Here is a 26349-nt window from a genome sequence, read left to right on the forward strand (position 1 = left end):
CATGACCTCTTGCAATGGCAGTTATTTGTTGTCGTATTTTTTTCTGTTCATTGTAGGTTAATTGCAGGCCTAACTAGAGAACAGGTTTTTATAACACTTTGCATTTCACATGTTGTGCAGCTTAGCCTTCTTGGTTATATTTTTCACATTGCTTGCCATTGCAGCTGGTTAAAGTGTTTAAGTATTACAGCTGTCTAACGAAAACACATTGTGCAGTAGTTATACAGTTTAATGTATATAAATATTTCTTCTGGTATTTAAAAAAATAAATCTTGTTGAACTATTCAACAAAATGCTTTGGACTACACGATGATGCATTATTTACCTTAAAACTGATGAATTTCATCAGTGCAAAAATGTATTTGTTTATGGCAGCAAATTCAGCCAGCGGAGTACAGATTGAACTATGGGCTTTAACTAACTAAATCAGCTGACCACTAGCAACTGATGCAAGGAATCATGTGCTGAGTTGTGAGCTTGAGTAATACATTCTTTAGTTGGTGGAGCGAGGATAATCAGGAGACATGCTGACTTAAAAAAAATAGCAAAAGACAGTGGTAAACCGGGAGACAATAAAAGGTTAGATTTGAAGAACTGCCATTCAGAATTGAATTAAATTTTCAAGCAATTGAATTATTTAAAGCAAAGTCATTCAAACAATGCTCAAGAACTCATTTTATTGTTCAAGAACTTCTGAGACATGGTGTAAACTTGTTACAGCCACAGAAATGCTCGCTCGCCTTAATTGTTGTTCTGGAAGGCCTTAAATTGTGAAGCACCACATAGCTACTTCACCTTTTAACTGCCCTACTTTTTTTTGTCCTTTCATTCGGAGTTGGCTTTGGTGCCTGACTGTGGCCATTTCTACCGTGCAAATCTAGACACGTACCAATAGATGTATTCCTCAAAGAATTGATCAGTGACAGATACCCACAGAATCTTGCTTCTATTCCCTGTATTGTTTGCTACTGTTTAATATCAGGAAAAGTTTTTTTCACAGTTCTGAATTGAAATTTTGCTGCTTGAACCTGTTCTGCAGTTTAATTTGAAGTCATTTCTCGATTTACTACTTCCTTCTTGCAGTATGATCACTTCTCAAATGTTATTTCTCCATTCTGAAGAATGAAAGTTCCATTTAATATAGAAGATATGTTAGCTTTCAGAACTAGCCTCAAAGGTAGAAGTAGCTATTTCAAGATTGTCACCCAGAACCTGTTCATAGTTTTTGTATCTAAGCTGCATTAGCTTGGTTCGGATGGTAACATTTACACCTCTGAATTGAATGCACACATTTTAATTTAGAGAACAGCAGTTGGATGCCATACTTTGGACTATTGATGACAGTAATTTTAGAGTGGTGCGTTGTTGGCACTGTTGTCTTATTGAAGTATTTGACTGAGCTGCCATTTGGACATTAAATGTCACAGTTTGAAGAATGACACATTGTTTCATGACCAACATTTTTTTCATGGCTTTGGTATCTATTGTTTTACTAGTCTTTCATCTCATCATTGTTGAAATATGCAAAATAGTTTTTTGTTTTTTTTCATAATGGTTGTTGTACTTAAAATGAATGAATTGTTTTGGGATGTCCTGAGTACTAGAATTGTTCAACTCCTATCTATTAATCCAAATGGGACTTGGTTGCTACTCTATGTGCAATGGCTCTTGCAGTTGTCTCTATCAGCCACTGCACTTCAAGGAATTTAAAACTTGAGATGCTTCTGGGAATATGGGATAATTCTCTAATACATAGACTTTTTTTCTTCCCACTTTTTCTGATCTTTAAATCTTCTGTTACATGTGGATCACCGGGACTGCAGATTGAAGTTTAACTATATAAGTGGCAATAACTGGGTTTCAGCAGGAGTAACGAGAGCCCTGAACGTTTGGATCTGCTGCTGTATTTCATATTTGTCAGTTATTTCCGTTACCTCGACTTGCATTGTCGGTAATATTTTAAGACTAAAACGTAGTTATGAAAATTACAGCAAACATAACAGGTTAGTTATGTCAGAGCTAATAGGAACTGGAGAATCCGGGATAACAAAGTGTAGAGCTGGATTAACACAGCAGACCAAGCTATCATTAAGGAAACAGTTAAGACAGGTGGAAGTGATGTGTATTTGGCGCCAGTGAGGTCAGCACGTAACAATAGAGCTCTATTTTTATTCCTTGAGTACTTGTGTACACGTAGCACAAACTTTCAGAGCTTTCTCTGCATCTAGCATGTAGAAGGCAATCTGTGTTTAATCAATTTAACAGAGAAGTTGCCTTATTGCAGGCTGACAAGGTTCCACTGCTTCAGTGTAATAAAGTACTAGTGTGAGGGGGAAGAGGAGGAACCTCGAATATGTGCTTTTTGTTTTTGAATGGGACAGTTTCAAAGTTTTGGGGGGAATTCAGCAGGCTGCAAACTTTCCAAGTGGTGCGTGGAGCCCCCAGCAATTTTTGAGGCGAAGGGGCGGGACCGGGCTGTTGGATGAATGGCAACCCGAGAGCTTGCAGACGGGCAGGCAGTGGATTGGCTGGTATTACGCGTCAATCACGGTGAGGGGGCGGCCATAATAGGGTGACGTCACCGGAAATAGTCCATCGACGGAGGCGGACGGTTGGTGCGGCCATGTCGGCGAGGTGAAGAACGTCTGAAGCTTTCCCCTTTTCTCCTCCCACCCCCCCAATCCAACTGCCCTATTTCTCTCCTCTCCCCTCCCCTCCCCTCCCCTCCCCAACACAACTGCCCGTCGGCGACGTAACATCAGCTATGGAGGCACATTAGTGTAAGTACGGGTTGTGCTGTGGCGATTTGTTATTTTCCCCTCCGTCCTTGACCGAGACAGGCTCTCGATGAGAGTAGGCCTCAATCGACCTCCCCGCAGCCGAAGTCCTGCAGCTGGGGCGCCCACACACACACACACACACACACACACACACACACAAAATAAAGAATGCACCGCGGAGAACGGGATGGGGGTCTGCTCACGTTTTTTACCGCCTCTTTCGGTATTATTCTGCGCCTGAGCCCATATGCTCATCCACTGATTTCTAGCTTGAGAGGAGGGTATCTGTGACGGTCGTTGGCAGTGCATCCGGCTTTTGCTGCCCACGAATGATTTCGAAAGAAATCTAGATGGGCGCCTGAGACAATTAAACTTGCAAGGGGATGGGGCTGATAGGATTGCTCTGGAAGGATCTGGCTGCAGAAGGCTGTTACTGTCCGTACTGTAATGACTAGGTAGAGAAAGGCGTAGGTGTACTTGTAGTGTAGAAGTAGGCCACACCGACCATCCTAAAGACCACCCACCCAGGTTCCCCCCCGAACTTGCACACCTTTGGACGGTGTGAGGAGACCAGAGCACCCAGTGGAAATCCGCGCACACACAGGGAGAAATTCCAAACTGCATACGGGCAGTTGCCCGGCGGTGGAAGTGGACTCGGGTCCCTGGCGCGGTGAGGCAGCAGCGCTTACCACTGAGCCACCGTGCTAGTCGGTCACCTTCGTCTAATTAGGAAGTGAGTAGTAATGGGGAATTGGAAGGTAATGTATTTTCTCATTTTAAAGTTGAGATTTCTTTTGTTTATGGATTTAATTTTGTATTGCAGTATTCCGTTAGATTCTATGTCAGTTAAATTGATATTCAAGAGGGCACATGTATGTTGCTACTCAGTACAGCAGACATACAAGTGTGAAGATTGACACTTGGTATCAGAAGAAATTCTTGCTACGAAAGCAGTTTAAATACAATGAGCTATATTGTTTGCCTATGTGCCAAAGTAGATTATCTAGAGTGACATGGTAAGAATGGCCTTACATTTCGGAGGAAGGGTCACCTCTTCACAGATGCTGCTAAAACTGCTGAGTTTTCCCTGCAACTTCAGCTTCCATACTGTTCCAGGATTGGCTGATGGAGGGAAATCTTCCCTTGACTGATAACTTGTAATTACCTAGTCTGAAAATGAGATGTTTGTTGTTCCTCCAGTTTGCACTGTGCTTCATCACCTCATCTCATCTCCAGACTAGACATTTTAGAATCTTGTGGTATAGAATTCAACACCTTCAAATTGTGAACCCTCTCCCATTCCTTCCTTTCTAGTTTTATTTGTTAAATTCCCTGATGCCATGACCACCCCCCGACAGTTAATCTACCATTCTCTCATTCCGATCACTTAATCTGCACTGTCAACATCCTTTCTCCCCCAGCGCTCTACATCACCTCCCCCAACACTATTGCATAAATGCCTTGCCGTCCACACACTATCTCAGCTCTGAAGTCATCTAGACTTGAAACGTTTGCTTTCCCTCTGTCCATATTGCCTGACCTGCTGTGATCTTCAATATTTTTTTGTTTTCAGTATAGATTTCAGCATTTGCAGTAATTTGCTCCTAAATTGGGATGCAGTTGTGATGTTACTTCACGATCAATTAGTTTATGCATGATTAATAAAACAGGGGTGAGTTACTGAAAAGCAGTTGGCACTGGTTCTTAGTGTGCATCAACATCATCTTGAGAAGAATTGTAAAGTATGGACATTGTAAATGTTAATTACACTAAAATTAACTTTGAATATGAATTATTTTAGTTTACTAACACTTTGGCTGTATCAGTAATTAAAGCCTATTTGAGAATTTGTCATGTGCGGATTCCTGATTGACAGCATGCTTAACTTCCTCCATAAAGTGTACTTTATACATCTTCTAAAAGCCTGAAAATAATGAGAAATTATGAAAAGGACTACAACTGTAAGCTTCTGTCAGAAAATTCATAGTTTACTTTTTTCAGTGTAAAGCCATTAGTATTTCAAGCAGAAAGGTAAATTCTCTATATGACCTGAACAGGTGAAAAGGTTGAAAGTCAGGAGTCTTTACTCAGAGTAGTAAGGGAATTGAACACTTTGCCTGCAACGGTAGTAGATTCGCCAACTTTAGGTACATTTAAGTCATCATTGGATAAGCATATGGACGTACATGGAATAGTGTAGGTTAGATGGGCTTGAGATCGGTATGACAGGTCGGCGCAACATTGAGGGCCGAAGGGCCTGTACTGTGCTGTAATGTTCTGTGTTCTTCTTAACTTGAAGAATTAATAAATGTTAAGAAGAATTAATAAATGTTAGAAACTGGAAAAATGATCCACAAGCTTCATTTTTCCTTGATAGTGGGAACTGCAGATGCTGGAGAATCCAAGATAATAAAGTGTGAGGCTGGATGAACACAGCAGGCCAAGCAGCATCTCAGGAGCACAAAAGCTGACGTTTCGGGCCTAGACTTGTGCTCCTGAGATGCTGCTTGGCCTGCTGTGTTCATCCAGCCTCACATTTTATTATCTTCATTTTTCCTTGTTTTGTTTTTGAAATGGCAAGCGCGTTATGCACAATCCATCTGGACAGTAGGTACAGAAGAACATTCCACTGGCAGAAATGACTAGATTCAGAATTCTGATTTCAGGTGATTGTTATAAGCTCTGTTATGAGGAAAAGCATTAAACAGCAAGAGATTATGATCTGGAACATACTGTTTGAGAATTTGACAGAAACCACTGCAATTGTTTTTCCAAAGAAAATATGATAAATAGCTGAGGAGTGAATCTGTGGAGCTAAAGAGAAAGAGCGGAACAGTGGGACTGGATGAGCTGCTGTCACATAGAAATGGTATAGCAGGCCAAGTGAATGAATGAAATGATTTTATTGTCTAGCGTATTTTACAGCGAGAACAGTAAATCACAATGAGAAATGTCTTCACATGCCGTCATCTGCGACCACTTTGAATAGTTTAAGAATATAAAAAAAGTAGAAACAAATAGCTTAAAGTGAGACCATCGGTCCTGAACCAGCTCATCATCAACGATGCCTGTGCTGCCATTCCTCCTCCTCTGATTTGCCATTGTCTACACTATTACAACCACTTTTGAAGTCGCTAATCTTCAGGCGTTATCTTTCGTTGTTGGGCTGATTGTTTGCTGTTGCTTGTGCCAGACTCACCAATGACAGAGTCACATCTCTCAGGGCTAACCCATCTTGTCGATGTCACCATGATGCCCTTCCGTCACCGTTTTGCTGCCAGCACTGGATCCAACCGATTGCAAAGATACCAATCCTCAGGCACCATCTTTTGTTGCTGGACCAAATTTATTGACATTATCTGTGCCAATGTAGCAGCTGCTGATTCTGATACCAGGTCCTGTGCTCACCCTGGAAAGGTAAGGAAGGGCTCACTTGCCACTGCCACAAGTCTTCACTGGGCTCCCTCGCCGCCCATCTTGGATGAGGTAAATAGAGGAAAAGAAAAGAAAAATGAGAGTGAGAAGTGGTGCAGTCAGTACAGGCGTGTCCTGGCTTAAGAGCCCTATTCAGCTGCCATCTTGATGACTGACTGGTGTCTTCCTGTGCTGTGATTATGTATGATAAAATGTAACTCCACACTGGAAGATAATTAAGCTGATAAAGATGTAGAGCAACAACTTATCATTCATAAATCAAATAATTGTCAAGGGAAGCAGAATATATGGCTGTAATGTCCCCTTCATATTTCTCAGTTTGCTAATTTTGGATCGCTGCAGCATGATTGTGTAACTGTATTGACCATGATTTGTGTTGATGTGTTCAGGGTCCCACGAATTCTTCCCAGAAGATGAAAGCCAGTGTTATTGTTTGACTCCTTATGAACTGAATTTGGCTCAAAGGTTTACTGTATGCGTCCGGAAGGGCTTGCGTGACTAAATAGTGTTGAGGGATGTTGTTGAGATCCTAGTACACAGGGGTGCTTGTTTTCTTTTGAGTCACTGCACATCCTGAAGAGTTTGCTGGAATCAAGAGCTGAAGTGGTACCACAACTCCAAACCTCAGCCCGTTGGTACAAAGATAGAAATTGCTGGAAAAATTCAGCAATTCTGGCAGCATCTGTGGAGAGAATGCAGAATTAATGTTTGAATTTAGCGACCGTTCTCCATAACTGACTGTAGGTAGGAAAAGGCTGGTATAGATGCTGAAGGTGCATTGGATAGGTGGAGATGGAGCCCAGAGAGAGAGAGGAAAAAACTGGGCATTCAACAGTCAGAGGAGAATCAATCGTTTGCTTATATGGACCATTAATAGCTGCGGATGCTTGTGATGATAAAGGCTGGTGTGTAGGGGTTGGGATAAGGAAATGGGAGAAGATATTTGGACCTTAAAATTATTGACCTCTTGTGTCCTGAAGGCATCAGGATCCCCAAGTGGAAAACAGATTGCTGACTCCTGGTGTTGTGATCTATCTGAGCATTCTGCTAAATGCACTGCATTTCAGGTAAAAGTACAAAGCTAAATTTACTCAAAGGCATGTTCAGATTTTAGGCTGTGGATTGACCAGGAAAGCTGAGGTACATTTCCTGAGGTTTCTGTGAAATTGTTCAAGCTGGGTGTCTAAGGAAAGAGGAGGGAAAAATTAAATAACATGCACCATTCTGGTAATGTTCTGAGTTTTCACAGGAACATAAGAATTGTATGCAGGAGTGGGCAATTCAGCCCTTCCAGTCTGCTCCACCATTTAACATGATCATGCTGATCTTATCCTAGTCTCAGCTCCCACTTTGCCTGCTTCCCATAGCTCTTTATCCCACTTTTCGTTGATGTATCTATTTCTTTCTTGAATTTGTCGATTGATTCTGCTTCCATTGAATCCTTGGGCAGTGCATTCTACAGACTTGCAACGCTCTGAGAGAAATAGTTTCTCCTCACCTTAGTTTTGAATCTACCTCCTCTCACTCTGTATCTGTGACCTCCTGTCCTGACTGTCCCACAAGGGGGAACATCTGTTCAGTGCCTTCCAATAACAGCAGCTAAGACCATAAGGAATAGAAACAGGTGCAGGCCATTCAGCCCCTTGAGCCTGGTCCGCTCTTGAACGATATTGTGGCTGATCGCATAACGTTCACTTTCCTGCCCTTTCCCTATTACCTTGATTCTCCTTAGTAGAAGTATATGGAACTTGGTATCTTATGAAAACATTTGCTTGTCGTTCCTATCAGTCAACTTTCTGTAAAGTTGACTGGAAATCTACTACTAAATGATGTTTAAAAATGTTCTTGTACTTCAAACTGTGACCTTTGAATGTAATTTGACGTAGATAGCTGTGTAAATTTTGCAGCTGTTTAACAGAAGTAAATATGCATAAACCAAAATTGCACCCACTGTTTCCTAAGTCATGGCTAAACTATAAGGAAGTAAATACACCTGCTCTAGCACTTCATATAAACAACACATGGCCATATACATCTTACAGTTCATTGTAAACACCCTCAGCACATTTTGTGTTCCAGTAGAGTTTTTGCATCCTAGCTATCCTGAGCACTGTTCTGTACATCATTCTTCTAATGAACTTTGCCTGTTAAAACACACAGGCATACTGTTGATTATAATGACTGATTAGTAAGACCTGCAATGGTTGATGGCTGCGTACCATTATTTTGTTACTGTGCATTTACTCTGCATTTCTAATGCATTAAGCATTTCTTTAAAATGTTAATACAGTGATGACGGAATATGTGTGAACCGTTAACGATTTGATGATGTTTCATTCAATAAATAACAAAAAAAGAAAAACACAGGACCAGCCTGCAGTAGTGGAAAGGAATAGTTAATGTCTCAAGTCTGTAATATTTCATTAGGCTTAATCATCATCTGATAAGAGCCCAAAATGTTGGAGGTAGTATATTGGCATGGATAGAGGATTGGCTAATGGGCAGGCAACAGCAAATAAGATAAGGTTTCTTTTTCACATTAGTTCCCCTGAATAGTGTGGATCCATACAGATCAGTGCTGGTTCACAGCTGTTTGCAATACATATTAATGACTTGGAAGAAGTGAATGTACTATGACCAAATTTGCAGATGACACAAAAATAGATGGAAAGGCAGCCTCCTTTACTTAAGGAGTGATTTCATTTCACTAGGTTGGCCCCTGATATGGAGGGATTGTCTTGTGAGGAAAGGTTAAACAGCTTAGACCTTTTCCCAGTGGAGTTTGGAAGAATGAGAAGTGATCTCACTGAAACGTAGGATTCTTAAGGGACTTACAGGGTAAATACTAGAGAATGTTTCCTCCCACGAGAGAGTCTGTGTCCCCTGGTTCAAATCTCAATAAAGGGATGCCAAATTAACACACGACCTGGAAGCCGATATCCATTTCAAGTCCACTGATTCCCACAGAATACACCTCCTCCCACTCACCTTCCTGCAAAAATGACATCCCCTATTCCCAATTCCTTCGCCTCTGCCACATCTGCTTCCAGGATGAGGCATTCCACTCCTGAACATCTCAGATGTCCTCATTTTTCAAGGCCCACAACTTCCTCCACAACCCCCCTAAACTTGGTGGTCGAGAACACCCTCGACCGTGTCTTCTGCATTCCCCGCAACTCATCCCTCACATCCCTTCTCCGCAATAACAAACAAAACAGAAAACCCCTTGTCCTCACGTGCCCCCCCCGCTCGCCAACAAACAAACCTCCGGATCCAATGCATCATCCGCTGACACTTCTGCCATCTGCAATCTGACCCTACCACTAAAGACATTTTTTCTTTCCAACCTTATCTGGTCTCCATGACTCCCTTGTCCGCTCCACACTCTACTCCCCTCCAACCCCAACACACCTGGCACTTTTCCTTGCAACTGCAGGAAGTGCTACACCTGCCCCTACACCTCACCCCCATCCCAGGCCCTGAGAACACCTTCCACATCAAGCAGCTGTTCACCTGCACATCTGTGAATGTGGTAGACTGTATCCGCTGTTCCCAATGTAACCACCTCTACGTTGGAGAAACCAAGCGGAGTCTTGGGGACCACTTTGTGGAACACCTATACTTGGTTCGCACTGAACAACTGCATCTCCCAGTTGCGAACCATTTCAGTTCCCCCCTCCTGGCATGTCCATCCTGGGCCTCCTGCAGTGATGCCACTTGAAGGTTGCAGGAACAACACCTTGTATTCCGCTCGGGAGCCCAGCAGCCCAGTGGTAATATTGTGGACTTCACAAGCTTCAAAATCTCACCCCCCCCCCCCCCCCCCCCCCCACACCACTGTATTCCAAAACCAGTCCAGCCTGTCCCCGCCTCCCTAACCTGTCGTTCCTCCCACCTATCCCCATCTCCTACCTACTGACCTCATCCTGCCTCGTCATTCAGGACCTCAGGGCATTTTATTCCTAAAGAATTTTCTCATGTGTTGTCACTGTTGTAGTGCATCTCTTCAAAGAATGCCATAGAACTTCTGATCAGCTCAGAGGGTCTCCGTTTAGTGACTTTTCTGATAGTCCGTCAGCATATGCAACTAAGATTGTCAGCTCAAATCTCTGATCTGGAGCTTTTATCCATGTGTTTCTAGCTCGGGAACAAGTGCTGACAGTGAACTAATTTCAATGCCTGATTAGTTGAATCTTGCCATTTGGAGCTCGAGCTTTAATATGTCTTTCCAAAGTAAATACCAGTTTGAGTTGTAGGGTGTGTTACATCAGTTTTAATGTATTCAGGACAGTTGGTTTTTTATTTTTCGATGTTAAATATCGGGTGGCACGGTGGCTCAGTGGTTAGCACTGCAGCCTCGCAGCACCAGGGACCCAGGTTCAATTCCAGCCTCGAGTAACTGTCAGCCTTGAGTAACTGTCTGAGGGGAGTTTGCACATTCTCCTCGTGTCTGTGTGGGTTTCCTCCGGATGCTCCGGTTTCCGCCCACAGTCCAAAGGATGGGTGGATTGGCCATGCTGAATTGCCCGTAGTGTTCAGCGGTGTGTGGATTATAGGGGGATGGGTCTGGGTGGGACGCTTCAAGGGGCAGTGTGGACTTGCTGGGCTGAAGGGCCTGTTTCTGCACTGGAGGTAATCTAATCTAATCTGACAATTTTGTTCACAATGCAGCTTCATTCTCCAGCTTTGAACCTGATGTTGATAATTTCATTGAAATGTATGGAACGCAGGTAACACTAATGATTAGGAGTTGCATTTGGAATGAATACTTTTTTCTTGTGTATATATTTGTATAGTGTCAAATTGTGAATTTTTAAAAATTGCAAGCTTTACTGAGTTCCTTCCTAGGGTGTAACACTTCTTTTAAAAGTGATGTGGAGGTGCCAGTGTTGGACTGGGTGGACAGAGTCAAAAATCGCACAACGCCAGGTTATAGTTCAACGGGCTCATTTGAAATCGCAAGCTTTCGGATTGCTGCACACGACAAAGGAGTGGTGCTCCAAGAGCTTGTGAATTGAAATAAACCTGTTAGACTATAACCTGGTGTCGTGAGATTTTTCACATTTTAAAAGTATCACCATTGGCCAATTTGGCTGATGTTTTGGACTTCTGATGCTGCTTGGCCCGCTGTGTTCATCCAGCTCTACACCTTGTTATCTTCAAAAGAAAACATATCCAGTTTCCACCTCGGAAGCAAAAAAACAAACGGTTAATGTTTCAGGCACAGTGATTCTTTGTTGGAACTGGACTCAACATTAGCTGATTTCTCTTCACAAGCTGCCCGACCTGCTGAGCTTTTCCAGCAATTTCTGTTTTTGTTTCTGATTTTAAGCATCCACAGTTCTCATAGATTTTTGTATCCACCAATACTGCTCAAAGAAATATCAAAGCTTAGTTGTGTAATTAGAGAGGCACGAGGAGGTAGACTTCAATGAAAAATAGACACTTGGCCAGCTATTCTCTCTCTAATTAATCTCTGGTTGCAAAAGAGTAGGAGAACGCTGGTGTAGTGGCTTCTCCAAACAATGACCTTTCACTTTTGTACTTTGGTGAAATGTTCAGTTTTTGTTTGGCTGCTTTTATAGGCATTGATAATGGCCTTGCTTCAGTGGTGGTGGCAGATTCTGTATTCATCCCCTGCTTCGGAGATTCCAGTACAGTTGGTTCTGCTATAATCTGCTACTTGTGTTCCTGTGCAGCATTGCATCATAGAAAATCGTGCTATAGAAGTAACAGGGTCTATGGGAAAAGCAGGCTTAGGGACAGACCACCAAAATATATCCCTCTAAATTGCTCAAAAATCAGTCAAAAGCCTAACACAATGGATAGCATGGTTTGAATACATATTTAATTCATATCTAATAATGAAATAAAAGCACATTTAACACCTTACCTTGGGGGAAAAAATGTGTCAAGATGATTTGATGGGGAAGGAGGTTTTAAGGTTGCCATGTTGTTAATGCAGAGGCTACGGGTCGTCGTTGTCATCGTCATCATCACTTTCAGGTGCAGTTGTGGTTGCAGGGTGAGGGTGAAAAACAGTTAATCCAGAAGTGGATGGCTGTGGTTCAATGACTTCTTACTGTTTCTTGGGGGTTGGCTTAAAAAAGACATCCAGTTTTTCCTCTCTGATGAAGGGTCTAGGCCCGAAACGTCAGCTTTTGTGCTCCTGAGATGCTGCTTGGCCTGCTGTGTTCAACCAGCCTCACATTTTGTTGTCCAGTTTTTGCTGCTGCGTCTTTTAGATTAGATTAGATTCCCTACCGTGTGGAAACGGGCCCTTTGGCCCAACAAGCCCACACTGACCGTCAGAGCATCCCACCCAGACCCATCCCCTTATAACCCACCTATCCTACACTTCCCTGAATACAATGGGCAATTTAGCATGGCCAGTCCACCTAGCCTGCACATCTTTGGACTGTGGGAGGAAACCAGAGCACCCGGAGGAAACGCACACAGACATGGGGAGAATGTGCAAACTCCGCACAGACAGTCGCCTGAGGCTGGAATCGAACCCAGGTTCCCTGGCACTGTGAGGCTGCACTGCTAACCACTGATCCACCATGCTTCTTTTGTGGAAAATATGTTCATAGGGTGCCAAAAAAGATCTCATTCCGTGAACTGCTACTCTGCTGCATTCTGAATTGTAATCGTCCTCAAAGAGCTGAAACTACTTCTTTGCTTCCCTCAGGATAGAAGACAAAACAGAAGTGGAAAGCCCTCATGGTGCTGCATCCTGGACTTTATCATCATCTTCACCTTTCACTTCCCCTTCGGCAACAAGTTGTTGTAGATCAGATGTAGAGTGGTCTTTGCAGTGAGACTCAAGCAGCTCTTCAACAGCCTTGCTCTCAACTTGAAATCCAACTTGCTTTGCAAGATCAACGCAATGTTCTTTGATTCTTGCGAGCTCCTCTGATGGATCAAAACCTTTTAAAATCTTGACAAAAGTCTGGGAGAAGCTTCTGCCAAACTGCATGTGAGCAGTCCTTGCTGACATCACCCCAGGCCTACATGATAATGTTATTTGCGTACACACACACACACACACACACACACACACACACACACACACACACACACACACACACACACACGCGCGAAAGGGGGGAGGTTGTGTTTGGGGGTAGAGATAGCACTTCGTTTTCAGAAAACTCACCAGTGCTGGGAGGATGGTTCGGCACCTTACCCAGGATGAGGGGAATCTTGAAGTCCAATTTTTTGTTTTCCTTACAATATTTTCTTAAAAACGTCTTTCAAAACATCAACAAGAAGGTCAGAAAAGATTTGTCCTGTCACCCAACCTCTCTTGCTTGACCTAAAATAGATGCCTAGAGTGGACTCAAGGTAACCTTTCAAGGCCGCAGTTTGGCAGAGTGGTACACCACCACAGGCTTAAGCTTTAATTTTCCCCTGACATTGGCACCCAGCAGAACAGTCATATGATCCTTTGCACCCTTAAAACCTGGAGCGTGTGCTTCATTCATAGAAATGTAGATTCTTGATGGCATTTGCTACCAGTATAAACCTGTCTCATCCAAATTGAAAGATAATAAAATGTGAGGCTGGATGAACACAGCAGGCCAAGCAGCATCTCAGGAGCACAAAAGCTGACGTTTCGGGCCTAGACCCTTCATCAGAAAGGGGGATGGGGGGAGGGAACTGGAATAAATAGGGAGAGAGGGGGAGGCGGGCCGAAGATGGAGAGTAAAGAAGATAGGTGGACAGGAGAGTATAGGTGGGGAGGTAGGGAGGGGATAGGTCAGTCCAGGGAAGACAGACAAGTCGAGGTGGTGGGATGAGGTTAGTAGGTAGCGGGGGGTGCGACTTGGGGTGGGAGGAAGGGATGGGTGAGAGGAAGAACCGGTTAGGGAGGCAGAGACAGGTTGGACTGGTCTTGGGATGCAGTGGGTGGGGGGGAAGAGCTGGGCTGGTTGTGTGGTGCAGTAGGGGGGAGGGGACAAACTGGGCTGGTTTAGGGATGCAGTAGGGGAAGGGGAGATTTTGAAACTGGTGAAGTCCCCAGTTTGTCCCCTCCCCCCACTGCACCACACAACCAGCCCAGCTCTTCCCCCCCACCCACTGCATCCCAAAACCAGTCCAACCTGTCTCTGCCTCCCTAACCGGTTCTCCCTCTCACCCATCCCTTCCTCCCACCCCAAGCCGCACCCCCATCTACCTACTAACCTCATCCCACCACCTCGACTTGTCTGTCTTCCCTGGACTGACCTATCCCCTCCCTACCTCCCCACCTATACTCTCCTGTCCACCTATCTTCTTCACTCTCCATCTTCGGTCCACCTCCCCCTCTCTCCCTATTTATTCCAGTTCCCTCTCCCCATCCCCCTCTCTGATGAAGGGTCTAGGCCCGAAACGTCTGCTTTTGTGCTCCTGAGATGCTGCTTGGCCTGCTGTGTTCATCCAGACTCACATTTTATTATCTTGGAATTCTCCAGCATCTGCAATTCCCATTATCTCATCCAAATTGAAAATTTGATTTAAGTTGCCTTTGTCAGTTAGTGTTTTTTTTAACTTTGGGAGAAAATGCCATTGTGTGCTCCTTATCAACACTGGCAGCTTTGCTGCATAACTTTGTTGTGAAAAGCACAGCAGCTCTTTAAACTAGCAAACCTGCCACTGCTAGTAATATCGGCAGGCACATCTGCAGGCTTTTCAGCTCTTTTTGTAATCTTCATAAATTGATAAGGTTTTCTCTTTTATGGTGAGATAGGTAATCTCAGATGGCTTTTTCGCTCCATCTCATCGAGTTCCTTTGTCTGTGGCCTTGCAGATTTGTTAGCACTCTGATTTCTTTCAGCCATACAACTTGTTTTAATCCAATGATGTTTAGGGTAAATTCCTTTATTCTTGTTATGCAAACTGTATCATGTTTTCTCATTACTCTCAAACTGCATTATAACATCTAGCTTCTTTTCCAGTGTTATACCCGTTCTATTGCGTTCGCCACTCAATTTTAGTGCCAGGAAGCTTATTGCTAACATTCTTGTCACTTTATTTTCACATGTTTGTGGGTAACATGGCAGAATTTGCAAAAAAAAAGAAAACCAGAGTACTGTATTTCTCACAGAAAGCGCTTCATGACAAAACCTGCAAAATGATCATGTGATGCCAGTGCAGGCACTCTCTTGGCACTAACATTGCACATGCTCAGGACAAAGCCCTCAATGATCATGTGATGTTGACATGTGCTGCTCTGCACACTGATGGAATTACCTTAAAGCCAACTCAAGCTTGCATTTTAGAAATAGCATTTCCCTATTTGTCAGTCATGTTATAGCTAAATCACGTTGCTGGAACATGAGTTGTAGCAGAACCGAATGTTATCTAGACTGACACTTTGACGTGCTGTTGAGTTAGTGCTCGCTATTGGGTACTGGCCTTTGGATGATGCTTTGAACTAGGATCTTACCTGCTTCCTCCACCCAGCCTCCCGAAAGCATCCCATGCCTCTATTTGGAGAAAAAAGCTGAATTTTCTCAGAGTCGTGACCAAATTTACATCCAAAAATAGATTGTCTCACCAGTCAATTTTTTGCAGTTTGAGGGACCTGATGTGTGGAAATGTCTTAAATTATTTAGTTTTTATACTTAAAAGGTACTTGATAAGCTGACAATGACTTTAGATCAGTTTGAGAAATTGAAAGCTGTACATTTTCACCTGGAGAATTATGAGCTTACAGCGGTGTTTATTGGACCTGAAAATAGGTTCATTGCAGAATATATAATTCCGGATGTGCAAACTCCAAAGCCTAAAAGGCCTATTTTAACTCGTGACTGGAAATACTGGAAGTTGATGGAGTGCACGGGTGGCACCTGTGGTGAGAAAAAATTAATGTTTTGAGTCTGGTGTGACCCAAAATTAACTGTTGTTTCTCTCTTTACTGATGCTGTTAGAGCTGTTGAGTTTTTCCAGAATTGTTTGTTTTTGGATTTCAGCGTTCACAGTATTTTGCCTTTATGCTGGAAGTAGAAATGGTTTTAATCACTATGAGAACAAGTGTTCATTTAATGGGGTGTGACCATTAATATTTGCTTTGTTGAAGGTTTTCATCTCTACAACATCTTTAGAAATGATTATGCAAAATTGTGTGCTTCAGTAAAATTGACTGTTCAGGTTGAGTGGCATCAGTGTACACAGACATGTCCAAATATGCTGCTGCTCATTGAGTTACCTAATTGACAATTTTAATGAATTAGAGAATGCACGAGTGAGAAAAGACCTTTCCGCACTATATACACTTTCAGATATATTTGGAGGATAAAATAGGCCTTGTCTATGAAAATTAGTCTTTGGAAATGTCTGGCTAAGATTTTCTGTATATAGAAAATCAAGTACTGTATAATCAAACTTTGAGCATACTTTCTGGTTATTATCAGTGCACAACATTTAATGTTAGGCTCAAATTTCTGCGTGTGCCACGTTAACTTCAGTTTTATTCTATCTTTTTAAAATTATTATGAATTGTCCTACTATGACCCAGGTTCAAGGCATGTGAGGATTTAGCATTGGTGATGGAACCTTTTTGAGTCTAAAGGCCGCACAGAGCGTAGCCGAAATGTCAGCCTTCCTATTCCTGTGCTGCTTGGCTTGCTGTGTTCATCCAGCTCTGCACCTTGTTATCACAGTGTGTGTGGGTCAGTTCCATTTGTAAAGTTGTCTGAATTGATTGCCAGCAGTGACTGACTGAGAACCTGTCAACTTCTTTGTCATTTCAACATCAAAATCACACTGCCATTTAAAAGCCAAAGAACAAAATGGTTTCAAAGTTGTATAAATCTGAGTTAGCCACAGTATGAATGGAGCCACGTTTGGTTATTTCTGAGCACCTTTGCACTTTTGTCATACACTTTGTTGAAAAGTCGGTAACTGACATCTTTTTCCTATCCACATGCATCTCTGTGCTTCGAAATAAGTGGTTCATGCGTATTATTAAATGTTAATTTTAAGAATTAAAGTTTAAATACAGATCATTGGATAAATGCAGTTGAAGAAAGTAGTATAAATAAAATGTTAATATCATGTTTTTGTAAAATGCCCATATTTGTTTAACAGTATCCGAATTGAAGAGTATTTCTTATTTTACGAATCAGAGAATTAGCTTAAGAACATTTGGTGAACTCTGACTGCAAAACCCATTTCTGCCATCAGACCAAAGATGATAATTGTAAATAAGGGGTTAAATGCTAGGCTAAGGACAGCCAAGAGAATGCTCTGTGGCCAAGGGAGTTGGATAGAACTTGAAAGGTGCACTGCTTTCAATTTATTTGTGTGCTTTCCTAGGAGTAGGTCGTGTAGCTTGAAACTGGGAGAGTGCAGAAGCAATGTAATGACTTCAGGTAGCACTGGCTAAGGCTAAGGAGAGGTCATAGGATGTGATGGCTCCCTGCAGACATTGGGACAGGAGAAGTTCCTGGAAGCTGGAATGCAAATGAGTGGGGTGAAGAAGTATTTGCTTCGCATAGCTCATAAATATTGGAGAATGAAGAAGCCCCAGTGTAAATGACAGCTTCATGAATCTAGTTGTTTGCAAAAGAGCGAGAATTGTGCGCTTGAGTAGATGCTGGAGAGCAGTTTTGGAAATCCAGTTAAACACAATCTTGGGAAGAGACTGACCTGCCAAAAATATGAGCAGTTATTGAAGCAGTCTGAGTTGGAGAGGCTTTTGAGGGAATTCCAATGTTCAGTTCTTTTGAAGGAAGTCTGCTTTGAAGGAGACCCTGCAACAGCAACAGTTTTCATGAGATTTGGTGATGCACAGTTTAACTTGTGGCTGAGATCTACCCTGTCTCATCAACCATTGCCACGATTTGCCTACTACCTCTCTGCCTCATGACGTTAGGATGTGAGAGTATAATTGGTGTTTTATGGCTTGCGTGTGTTTTATAGTAGAGTGTTTTACATCTCTCAAATTTTAGAATTGTTCCTTAGAGACCTGCAATATTGGATTTTGTCGACTGCTAACAAACCAAAAATTGCTAGTCCCTAGCCGGACAGTAAGATACATTTGACAGTTTTGCCCAGGCTCAGAATATTTGTGATAGTTAATACTGTTTAGTGTTTATTAAACTGAATCCAAATGTTCAGTTATTGTGTGATATGCAGAACAGTGATACCAACATTAATCTTTAAGGATTTATTGAGTTGGAAATGCACCCTTACTAGCCATCTTTGGTGTTCATTTTACCTGTGCTAAATTTACTGTAAAAGCAGCACAGAAACGCTGAACATGTTACTTATCAAACCTCTCATTGAGTAGGTTTCTGGTCATTTGGAGTGTGCAAATGTTAAATTGGGCTGAAATTCTTGAATTGCAAGGGACTTTTGAGTTTTCACTGGTACACTTTATTGAAGTTGGAGAAAATGGGTGACATTTTATATATTTATGATACAGTTCCAGGATGTTATATAATACTTCATGTAATTAACAATGCATGCTGTCTAGTTAAGTATATGTTACAACTACCACAGCACATTGTTAACTTTTTGGATCAGAGGAAGATTTTTATTTGTTCCCACCTGGATAATGGCTAATTGGTTTACCTCTTGTTTTCAATAACCCTTGCCATGTCAGGCATTTCTTGATAGCCAGCGCTCTAAATGATCTTTCCTATTTCTATTCTTCAGACATACACATTTCCACGCCAACATGACAACAGCTTCCACGTCTAAACCATATACATCCGATAACCAATGCAGTGTTTCAGCAGAAAAGCTCGGCCAGGTAATGTGATCAAGACTACTTGTCTGAAAATGTTTTTTTTTAAAAAGTATTTGTGCAGTGTTAGTGGGTTATCTATAATAGGATTGTCCTGTGACTTGATACCTGAATTGTAAGCAGTGTCCCCATGATTGGCATCTCATTGGTTATGTTATCTTGGGAATTAACACATTGTTACCTGGTAGTATTCACATTTTTAAATTCTGAAATGTTGTAATTCTCTACATTGATTTCACTTTGCTATTTCCTGGCTATTTGTTTTTTCAGTGTATCAGTCTTAGCTGTGGAGCAAAAAAAAATTCAGAAAGACAATGGCTTAATATACAAAATGCCAGTCTTTGAGAATATAATTATTTTTCACATGGGAACATTCTGATTCCAATGGAATGAATTTCACCAAAGCAATTATTCTAATGAATTAGAATGTGAAATTAGTTTTCACAAACTTTAATCTATGTGTTTGATTGCTTGGGAATTTAAGAAGAAAATCCCTTCCAGGGTAAATGAAAACACATTGGTTCCAAAGTACAATATCTAGAATTTTTAGTTGCTGTTCTAGAACTTTCAAAGCTTGTTTTTTTTCCAAAACGCATTAATTTTTAATTGTTTAACCAGTGTTATATGAAGTGGATCTACTTCTTTGCATTTAAAATATTTCTGCTAAACTGAATTATTCACAACTTCGAATCTGGATATACTTATTCAGATTTTCTGACTTCAACGCTTGTAAATTTGCTGGTTGGAGTTTCCCTTTCAATTATTGCCAGTGAGAACAAATGAATAATTAGGTAACATGCAAATAAATGTTTCTGATGCACTTCTTAAAGTTGCTGTGTACCTCAATTTGGTTTTCCTCTAGATAAGGCCAAAGACACCTCTGCTGAACATTCTGCACGAAGCAGGTGCTTCTGGAGAACACTTCACATTGAAGGAGGTAAAACAATGGAAAGTTTTTTTTCTGAATGGAAAAGTACCTTCTACCTTCAAAACAGTTGGTTACGATCGTATGAATTTAGGTTAGGAATTGTGGATTTGCTTTTGAGAGTTTTGGAGAAATGTTTGACAGCATTTCCAGCTGCCTTAGTTGGGTGGTTGTGAAGCCATATTTGACTTGGCCTAGAGTACTTCAGTGATATGTTCAGTTCTGGACACACCACATCTTTGGGGATGTTATGGTGCCCTTGGGAGTAGAAGGTAGATGTGACCCAGTTTCATTTTGATACATTATATTGTGGGATTACACAAACTAGCATTGTATTGCTAGGAATTCAAGAAGGTTAAGTAATTTTAATGAAGTTTTCAAGAAGTCAAGGGGAATACAAAGAGAAACTATTCAGTTTTCACTGTTTTTTGGAATCTGCGACTCGGAAGCACCGTTTTAAAATTAGAACCCGATCCTTTGGGAATCAAATTAGGAAATAATACTCGTAAAGGTTGGGAGTTTGGAAATTTTTCTTCAAACAGCATTTCATGTTGAGTCGGTTTTTAATTTTAAATATGACACATCAATCATTTGTCAATTGTATTCCAGCCTTGGGGCAAGGCAGGTATATGAAAGTGAGTCACAGGTTGGATACCATTTCATGGTAGAACAGATTTAAGAGACTGAGTAGTCTGTTGCTGTTCCTTTTGTAAGTGTGCTATAATCTTCTATGACGAGGGAAAGTAATTACCAGTTGGAGATGGAACCAGTGGTAAATTAAGATACAGGCTCTGGTTGAATGTCCTAGGTCATGGGTGTCGTCTTTCTGTCTTTGAGGCTGCATAGTATGTAGCAAAGAAATTTTGCAATGTATGAAGTTAAATCAGTGTTCCCATTAATTTCTATCTAGGTATTTTTGAGTTGCACAACAGTGAATCAATAGTAAGAACAGTCCTTTCCAAAACTGCAGTCCTTGTGGAAAGGAACAATGAATTAAATGATTGGCTGTGAATTTCTACTTTCATTTTTCGGTGCCTGAGCATGTCTGTATTTCAAATGCATGAGGGATGTGTCTTGTTTGAACATTCTGCACCAGGTACAGGGTGTTGTTGCAGAAAATAAAAATTCAGGACAGATCTTTTGTGGAAAATACAGTAATTGATCTTATTGCAACATGCTGTATTGGCATTATGTCTCTCTTGCTTTTGGTTTCTAGGATACTAGAATGAAATGCTTATTTATTAAGCTTTCCAAGTTGATGCATGCTGTTAGTCATTTCACCATCACTTAAGCATCTTTCTTTAATGTTGTTACTCCATGTCACGCGGACTATCTGTTATGGTTCTATTCTTTGAAAAATTACTCCATTTACTCTATTTGACTCCTACTCTGAACATTGATTAACAGCTATTTGCAAGTTTATAAAGCAAAATATTAATGATGCTGGGAATCTGAAGTATAAACAAAAATGCAGTAAAAACTTCACAATTTTCATAATTGTGGAGAGAAAGTTTACCTATCATTTTGATTGCTGGGTATTTCCAATATTATCTGTTCTCCTTTCCATTTGTGGTTGGCACATATTCTGAATGATCGGATTATTGCAAAGTGCCATCCCCAACAAACAGAACAGTAAGGTAAAACAGCAAATGAGAAATGTTGCAGCAGGAGGAAAGTTTTCATGGTGTGATAGAAATTATGTTGTTGCCTTTGAATTTAAATTATCCTAACCTTTCTGAACGATCCTAGGTATACTTCAATTTCTGTTAATCCAAAAATACACATCAATATCGGTTGAAACTTCATTTGGTTTTGCCTAGCTAAAAAAGACTCCTGGACTGTTGCTGTTTCTTGGAACAGTTCCTTTCCTAGTTAGAAATTCAAAACTAGAGCCACTTATTGAATTGAAGTTTGCCATACCAAAATGTTAAATGGTAATGCCCATTAGTCTGTCATATTTTCTGCATTTCCATTCATCGTTTTATGATCCCCACCTGTTTCTAAATGTGCAAGAAAGAAAGTGCTGTTTAATATGATAAGCTTGCAGTAAAGCAGGCCAGACACCGTATTTCCTTTTAATGCTTGCTCGCTCAAGTGTAAGAGAGGTGTTGTACATCTGCCACTTTGAGTCTTGTGATACAAGGTTTCACCTGAAATATCTTTGAATTATTAAGAAATTACTGTTATACCATTTTCCTTTCACTGTTAAGATAATCAATTATCAAAATAGTTTTGAAATTTAAAAATGGAAATACTCCAAATGAAACAATTCAACCCTGCAGTGCTTTTGACTGAAAGGATTTTGGTTGTTTGCTGGGTCCCTCTAGTGTTGTAAACTAAGTATTGCAACATTGTAGCAATATCCAGCCCCCACAGTTACCTCAACGTTCAAGCATTGTAACGTTTTGTCTTTGGACTCACTTTAAAGTTGGAACAAAGGCACTTGGGGACATACAGGATCCTCCACTTTGGCATTTGGATAAGATGATGAAAAATAAAAGCAGCCCATTTAGTCTGTCGAGCCGTTTTCACCATTCACTGAAGATCATAGCTGTTCTGCTCATGATCTTAATTCCCATTTGTGCTTGCGCTCCTGTACAGATGAAAAATCTGCTCAATTCAAATATAATCAATGACAAAATTTCCACTGCTGTCTACGAAAGTTTCTTTACTCAGAGTAGTAAGGGAATGGAACGCTTTGCCTGCAACAGTAGTAGATTCGCCAACTTTAGGTACATTTAAGTCATCATTGGATAAGCATATGGACGTACATGGAATAGTGTAGGTTAGATGGGCTTGAGATCATTATGACAGGTCGGCACAACATTGAGGGCTGAAGGGCCTGTACTGTGCTGTAATGTTCTATACCAAAGACCGTTGACCCTCTGAGAGGACAGAACTTCCTCTGCAGCGGTGTCTTAAATGAGAAAGTGTTTTAGACATTAATTGTTCATTAAAGTCTTTGATAAAAAGCACATTTTGAGCATGTGACCTCGAGTGCTTTCCTTTGCTAGAAAACATTGTGTTTATTTTGAGTGGTTTTTTTCTTTTTGCAGATAATGCATTATCTTGGTCAGTATATAATGTTAAAGCAACTCTATGACCAACAGCAACAGCATATTGTACACTGTGGAAATGATGCTCTTGGTAAAGTATTTGGGGTGCAGAGCTTCTCTGTTAAAGATCCAAGGTAAAAACATTTTGACTTCTATCATCTTTTCATTGACGTTCTCTGGAAAGCATCTAGACTGTTTTGAAGTATGATCTAATGTACTGTTTTAGTCTGACCATGAAAATACTGTAGTATTTGTACCAGTGATAGTGCCAACTCGTAAGCTAACTTGAGCTGTGGCCCTTTTGGAATCCAGTCCAACTCTTTAGATGACTAGAAGTTGGATCAATTTGCTTATAGTTTTATTATACACTTGTATAAATCCAAGTGCTTATTCCATAGTTTAAAAATTTCTGTGGCCACATGCTTAATACAAGCTGTACTGATGACCTCATGACACTTATACTTGTAAGTACAACTTGGCAAGGTTGTAATGCACCGAGCTCTGGTGAGCTACATTTGAGGAAGAACTTATCCAATGCACATTTTCAAACCATTTTTTATTAGTTTTGAATTGATTAACTTTGAATTTATATAAGTTTTTCTTCACCAGCAACGAAACTCTAACCTGTACATAAGAAATAGGAGCGAGAGTAGGCCATTTGGCCCCTACAGCCTACCCTGCCATTCATCCAAATCATGGCTGTTTTGCCCTAGGTCCCACTCCATTTTGTGCTAACTTGTCGTCGCCTTCAACTCCCTCATATTTCAAAAATCTTTCTTTCCTCTCAATATGTTTGGTGATCTACCCTCCATAATTCTTGGATAGAGAATTCCAGACATTTGGGAGAAAAAGTTCTTTTGCTATTCAGCTTCTAAATGAGTGCTCTCTAATTTGAGATTCTCTTACTAGCAGAAACATTTTCTCAACATTTACCAAGTTAATCCCCTTCAATGTTTTATTTTTCAAGGAGATCATCCCCTATTTCTGCTAAACTCCTATTGAATAAAGGTCTAGTCTGTTTAGCCATTCTTGAGAAGCCAATCCTGTCATCCCAGGAATTAGCCTAGTGAATCTTTTGTAGTGCCATCAATGCCAGTGCATACTTTCTTAAATACAGAGACTCAAAGTGAACACAGTATTGTAGGTGCAGTCTCACTAATACCCTTTACAGTTGTAACAATACTTCCCTACTTTTAAACTCCAACCTCTAGCAATAAAGATGAAAATATTATGCTTTTTTAATTATTTGATGCATCTGTTTGATCATTTTTTGTTTCATTAATACAGATCTATGTCTTGTGCTTTTTTTTGGAGTCTCTCGCTGTTCAAATTATTATCTTGCTTTTTGATTTTTTTTTCTTACAGTACATGACTTCACACTTTGCTACATTAAACTCCATTTGTCAGGTTTTTGCCACTCGGTCATCCTGTCTGTATCCCATAGTAGATTCCTTATGTTCTCATCACAACATAACCTTCCACCTATTTTTGTATTGTCAGCAGATACCATAAGACACAGGAGTGGACGTAAGGCCATTTGGCCCATCAAGTCCAGTCCGCCATTTAAATCATGGCTGATGGGCATTTCAACTCCACTTCCCTGCACTCTCCTGTAGCCCTTGATTCCTTCTGAGATCAAGAATTTGTCGATCTCTGCCTTGAAGGCATCCAACGTCCCGGCCTCCACTGCACTCTGCGGCAATGAATTCCACAAGCCCACTGCTCTCTGGCTGAAGAAATGTTGTCTCGTTTCAGTTTTAAATTTACCCCCTCTAATTTTAAGGCTGTGCCCACGGGTCCTAGCCTCCCCGCCTAACAGAAACAACTTCCTAGTGCCCACCCCATCTAAACCATACATTATCTTGTAAATTACAATTACACTCTGTCTCTCCTCCAAGTCATATTATAGATGCTTAAAAAATTGAGGCCCTAGGAATAATCCTTCTGGTACTCCACTAGTTGCAGCATTCTAACTGGAAAAAGACCCATTAATCTTGAGTCTGTTTTCTGTGTGTTAACTAATCTTCAGTACGCACTCATACATTACCCCCAAAACTCTGTACTCCTGGTTTCAACTCTGTTTGTTATATCCTCAAAGAATCTGAACAAATTTTTCGAACGTCATTTCCCTTTCACAAAGTCATATTGGCTCTGATTGTTTGCATGCAGCTTTTCAAAACCGTTTTTTTTTCCTGTAACAATTGAATGTAACATCTTTCCAAGAACATACGGTAGGCTAACTGGCCTATGGTTTCCTGCTTTCTGTCTCCTTTCCTTGAACAGAAACTCGCCTACAATCGAGTGAGTGCTGGAATATTTCAGTCAATTTTTCACTGATTATACAGCCATTTCCTTTAAAACTTGTCTACATTTTGCTCGTCTGTCACAATAAAGCCTGTTGTAAGATCTTTCCTCGTATAAGCACCTTACTGTTATGTTTGGAATGTGTGTAGAGACCTCCACTGATGAAAAATATTGGTTTAATTATCTGCTGTTACCCTGTTCTATTATTAATTCCTCAGCTGCATCCTCCAAGGATCCCACACTTAGTTAAACTCTCTATATATTCGTAGGAAGCCTAGTTGTTTTCATACTTGCAAATTTGCTTTTATAATCAATTTTCTTCCTCTCTATTATCTTAAAAGTCATCTGTTGCTGATTTGGCTGTTAGGCCTCAATAAATATTTCAATTATTTCCTGATTCATACTTTGTCCAACAGTGAGGAATTCTTCAGGAGGCTATGAATAACTGCCATCTATGATTTCTTCTCACATTGTTACTTATTTCAACCAACCTGATTCTACATGATCTTCGCATTGATACCTTTTTATCAATAAAACTGCTCACCAGCTCTTCTGTTTTTGCCTGTTTTTAGAGTGCAAATACCTTTTCTTTATTCATTATTGGGATGTAGGTATGACTAGCTAGGCTAGCATTTCTGACCTATCCCTAATTGCCCAGAGGGCAGTTAAATGTCAACACATGTAGGCCACACCAGGTAAGGATGGCAGTTCTTTTCCCGAAAGGATATTAGTGAACCATTGGGCTTTTCCCTGACCATTGACAGTAGTTTCATGGTAATCATTAGATTCTTAATTCCAGATATTTATTGAATTCAAATTCCACCATCTGCCATGGCAGGATTCAAACCCGGGTCCCTGGAATATTACCTGAGTCTCTGGATTAATAGTCATGTGATATTACCATTAGGTCATCACTTCCCCTTGAATATTGAGTTCTCAGTCTTGGTCATTTTGTAATCAGGTTTCATGTTCATTTATTTCTGTTACTGCTATCAACTTGTTTAAGTTGTGACAAATGCTTCATGTATTCAGTTAATGACCCTTGAGGTTGACTTCGGACCATTATCTTTTAGTCTGGTTTTAATCTCTGCTTCACTCCAGTGTATGTTTTCT

At 40.9% G+C, this 26349-nt stretch overlaps 1 protein-coding gene across 2 annotated transcripts in view; it reads left to right on the forward strand.

The window, feature by feature from the left end:
• The first annotated feature begins 2596 nt into the window (after window positions 1-2596).
• Window positions 2597-26349, forward strand: part of mdm4 (MDM4 regulator of p53) — a 39775-nt gene continuing 16022 nt past the window's right edge. The window contains exons 1-4 of one of the 2 annotated variants that reach the window (XM_048553046.1): window positions 2597-2780; window positions 18861-18957; window positions 19814-19888; window positions 22933-23066. In XM_048553046.1, the coding sequence (XP_048409003.1) occupies window positions 18883-18957; window positions 19814-19888; window positions 22933-23066 (284 nt within the window). In that variant the 5' untranslated portion in view covers window positions 2597-2780; window positions 18861-18882. Of the gene's footprint in view, window positions 2781-13003; window positions 13195-18860; window positions 18958-19813; window positions 19889-22932; window positions 23067-26349 lie in introns of those variants that run through there. The other variant, XM_059653362.1, reaches the window with a different exon arrangement.

The sequence above is a fragment of the Stegostoma tigrinum genome, chromosome 21 (assembly GCF_030684315.1).
Source record: "Stegostoma tigrinum isolate sSteTig4 chromosome 21, sSteTig4.hap1, whole genome shotgun sequence".
In the NCBI taxonomy this organism is placed as follows: domain Eukaryota; kingdom Metazoa; phylum Chordata; class Chondrichthyes; order Orectolobiformes; family Stegostomatidae; genus Stegostoma; species Stegostoma tigrinum.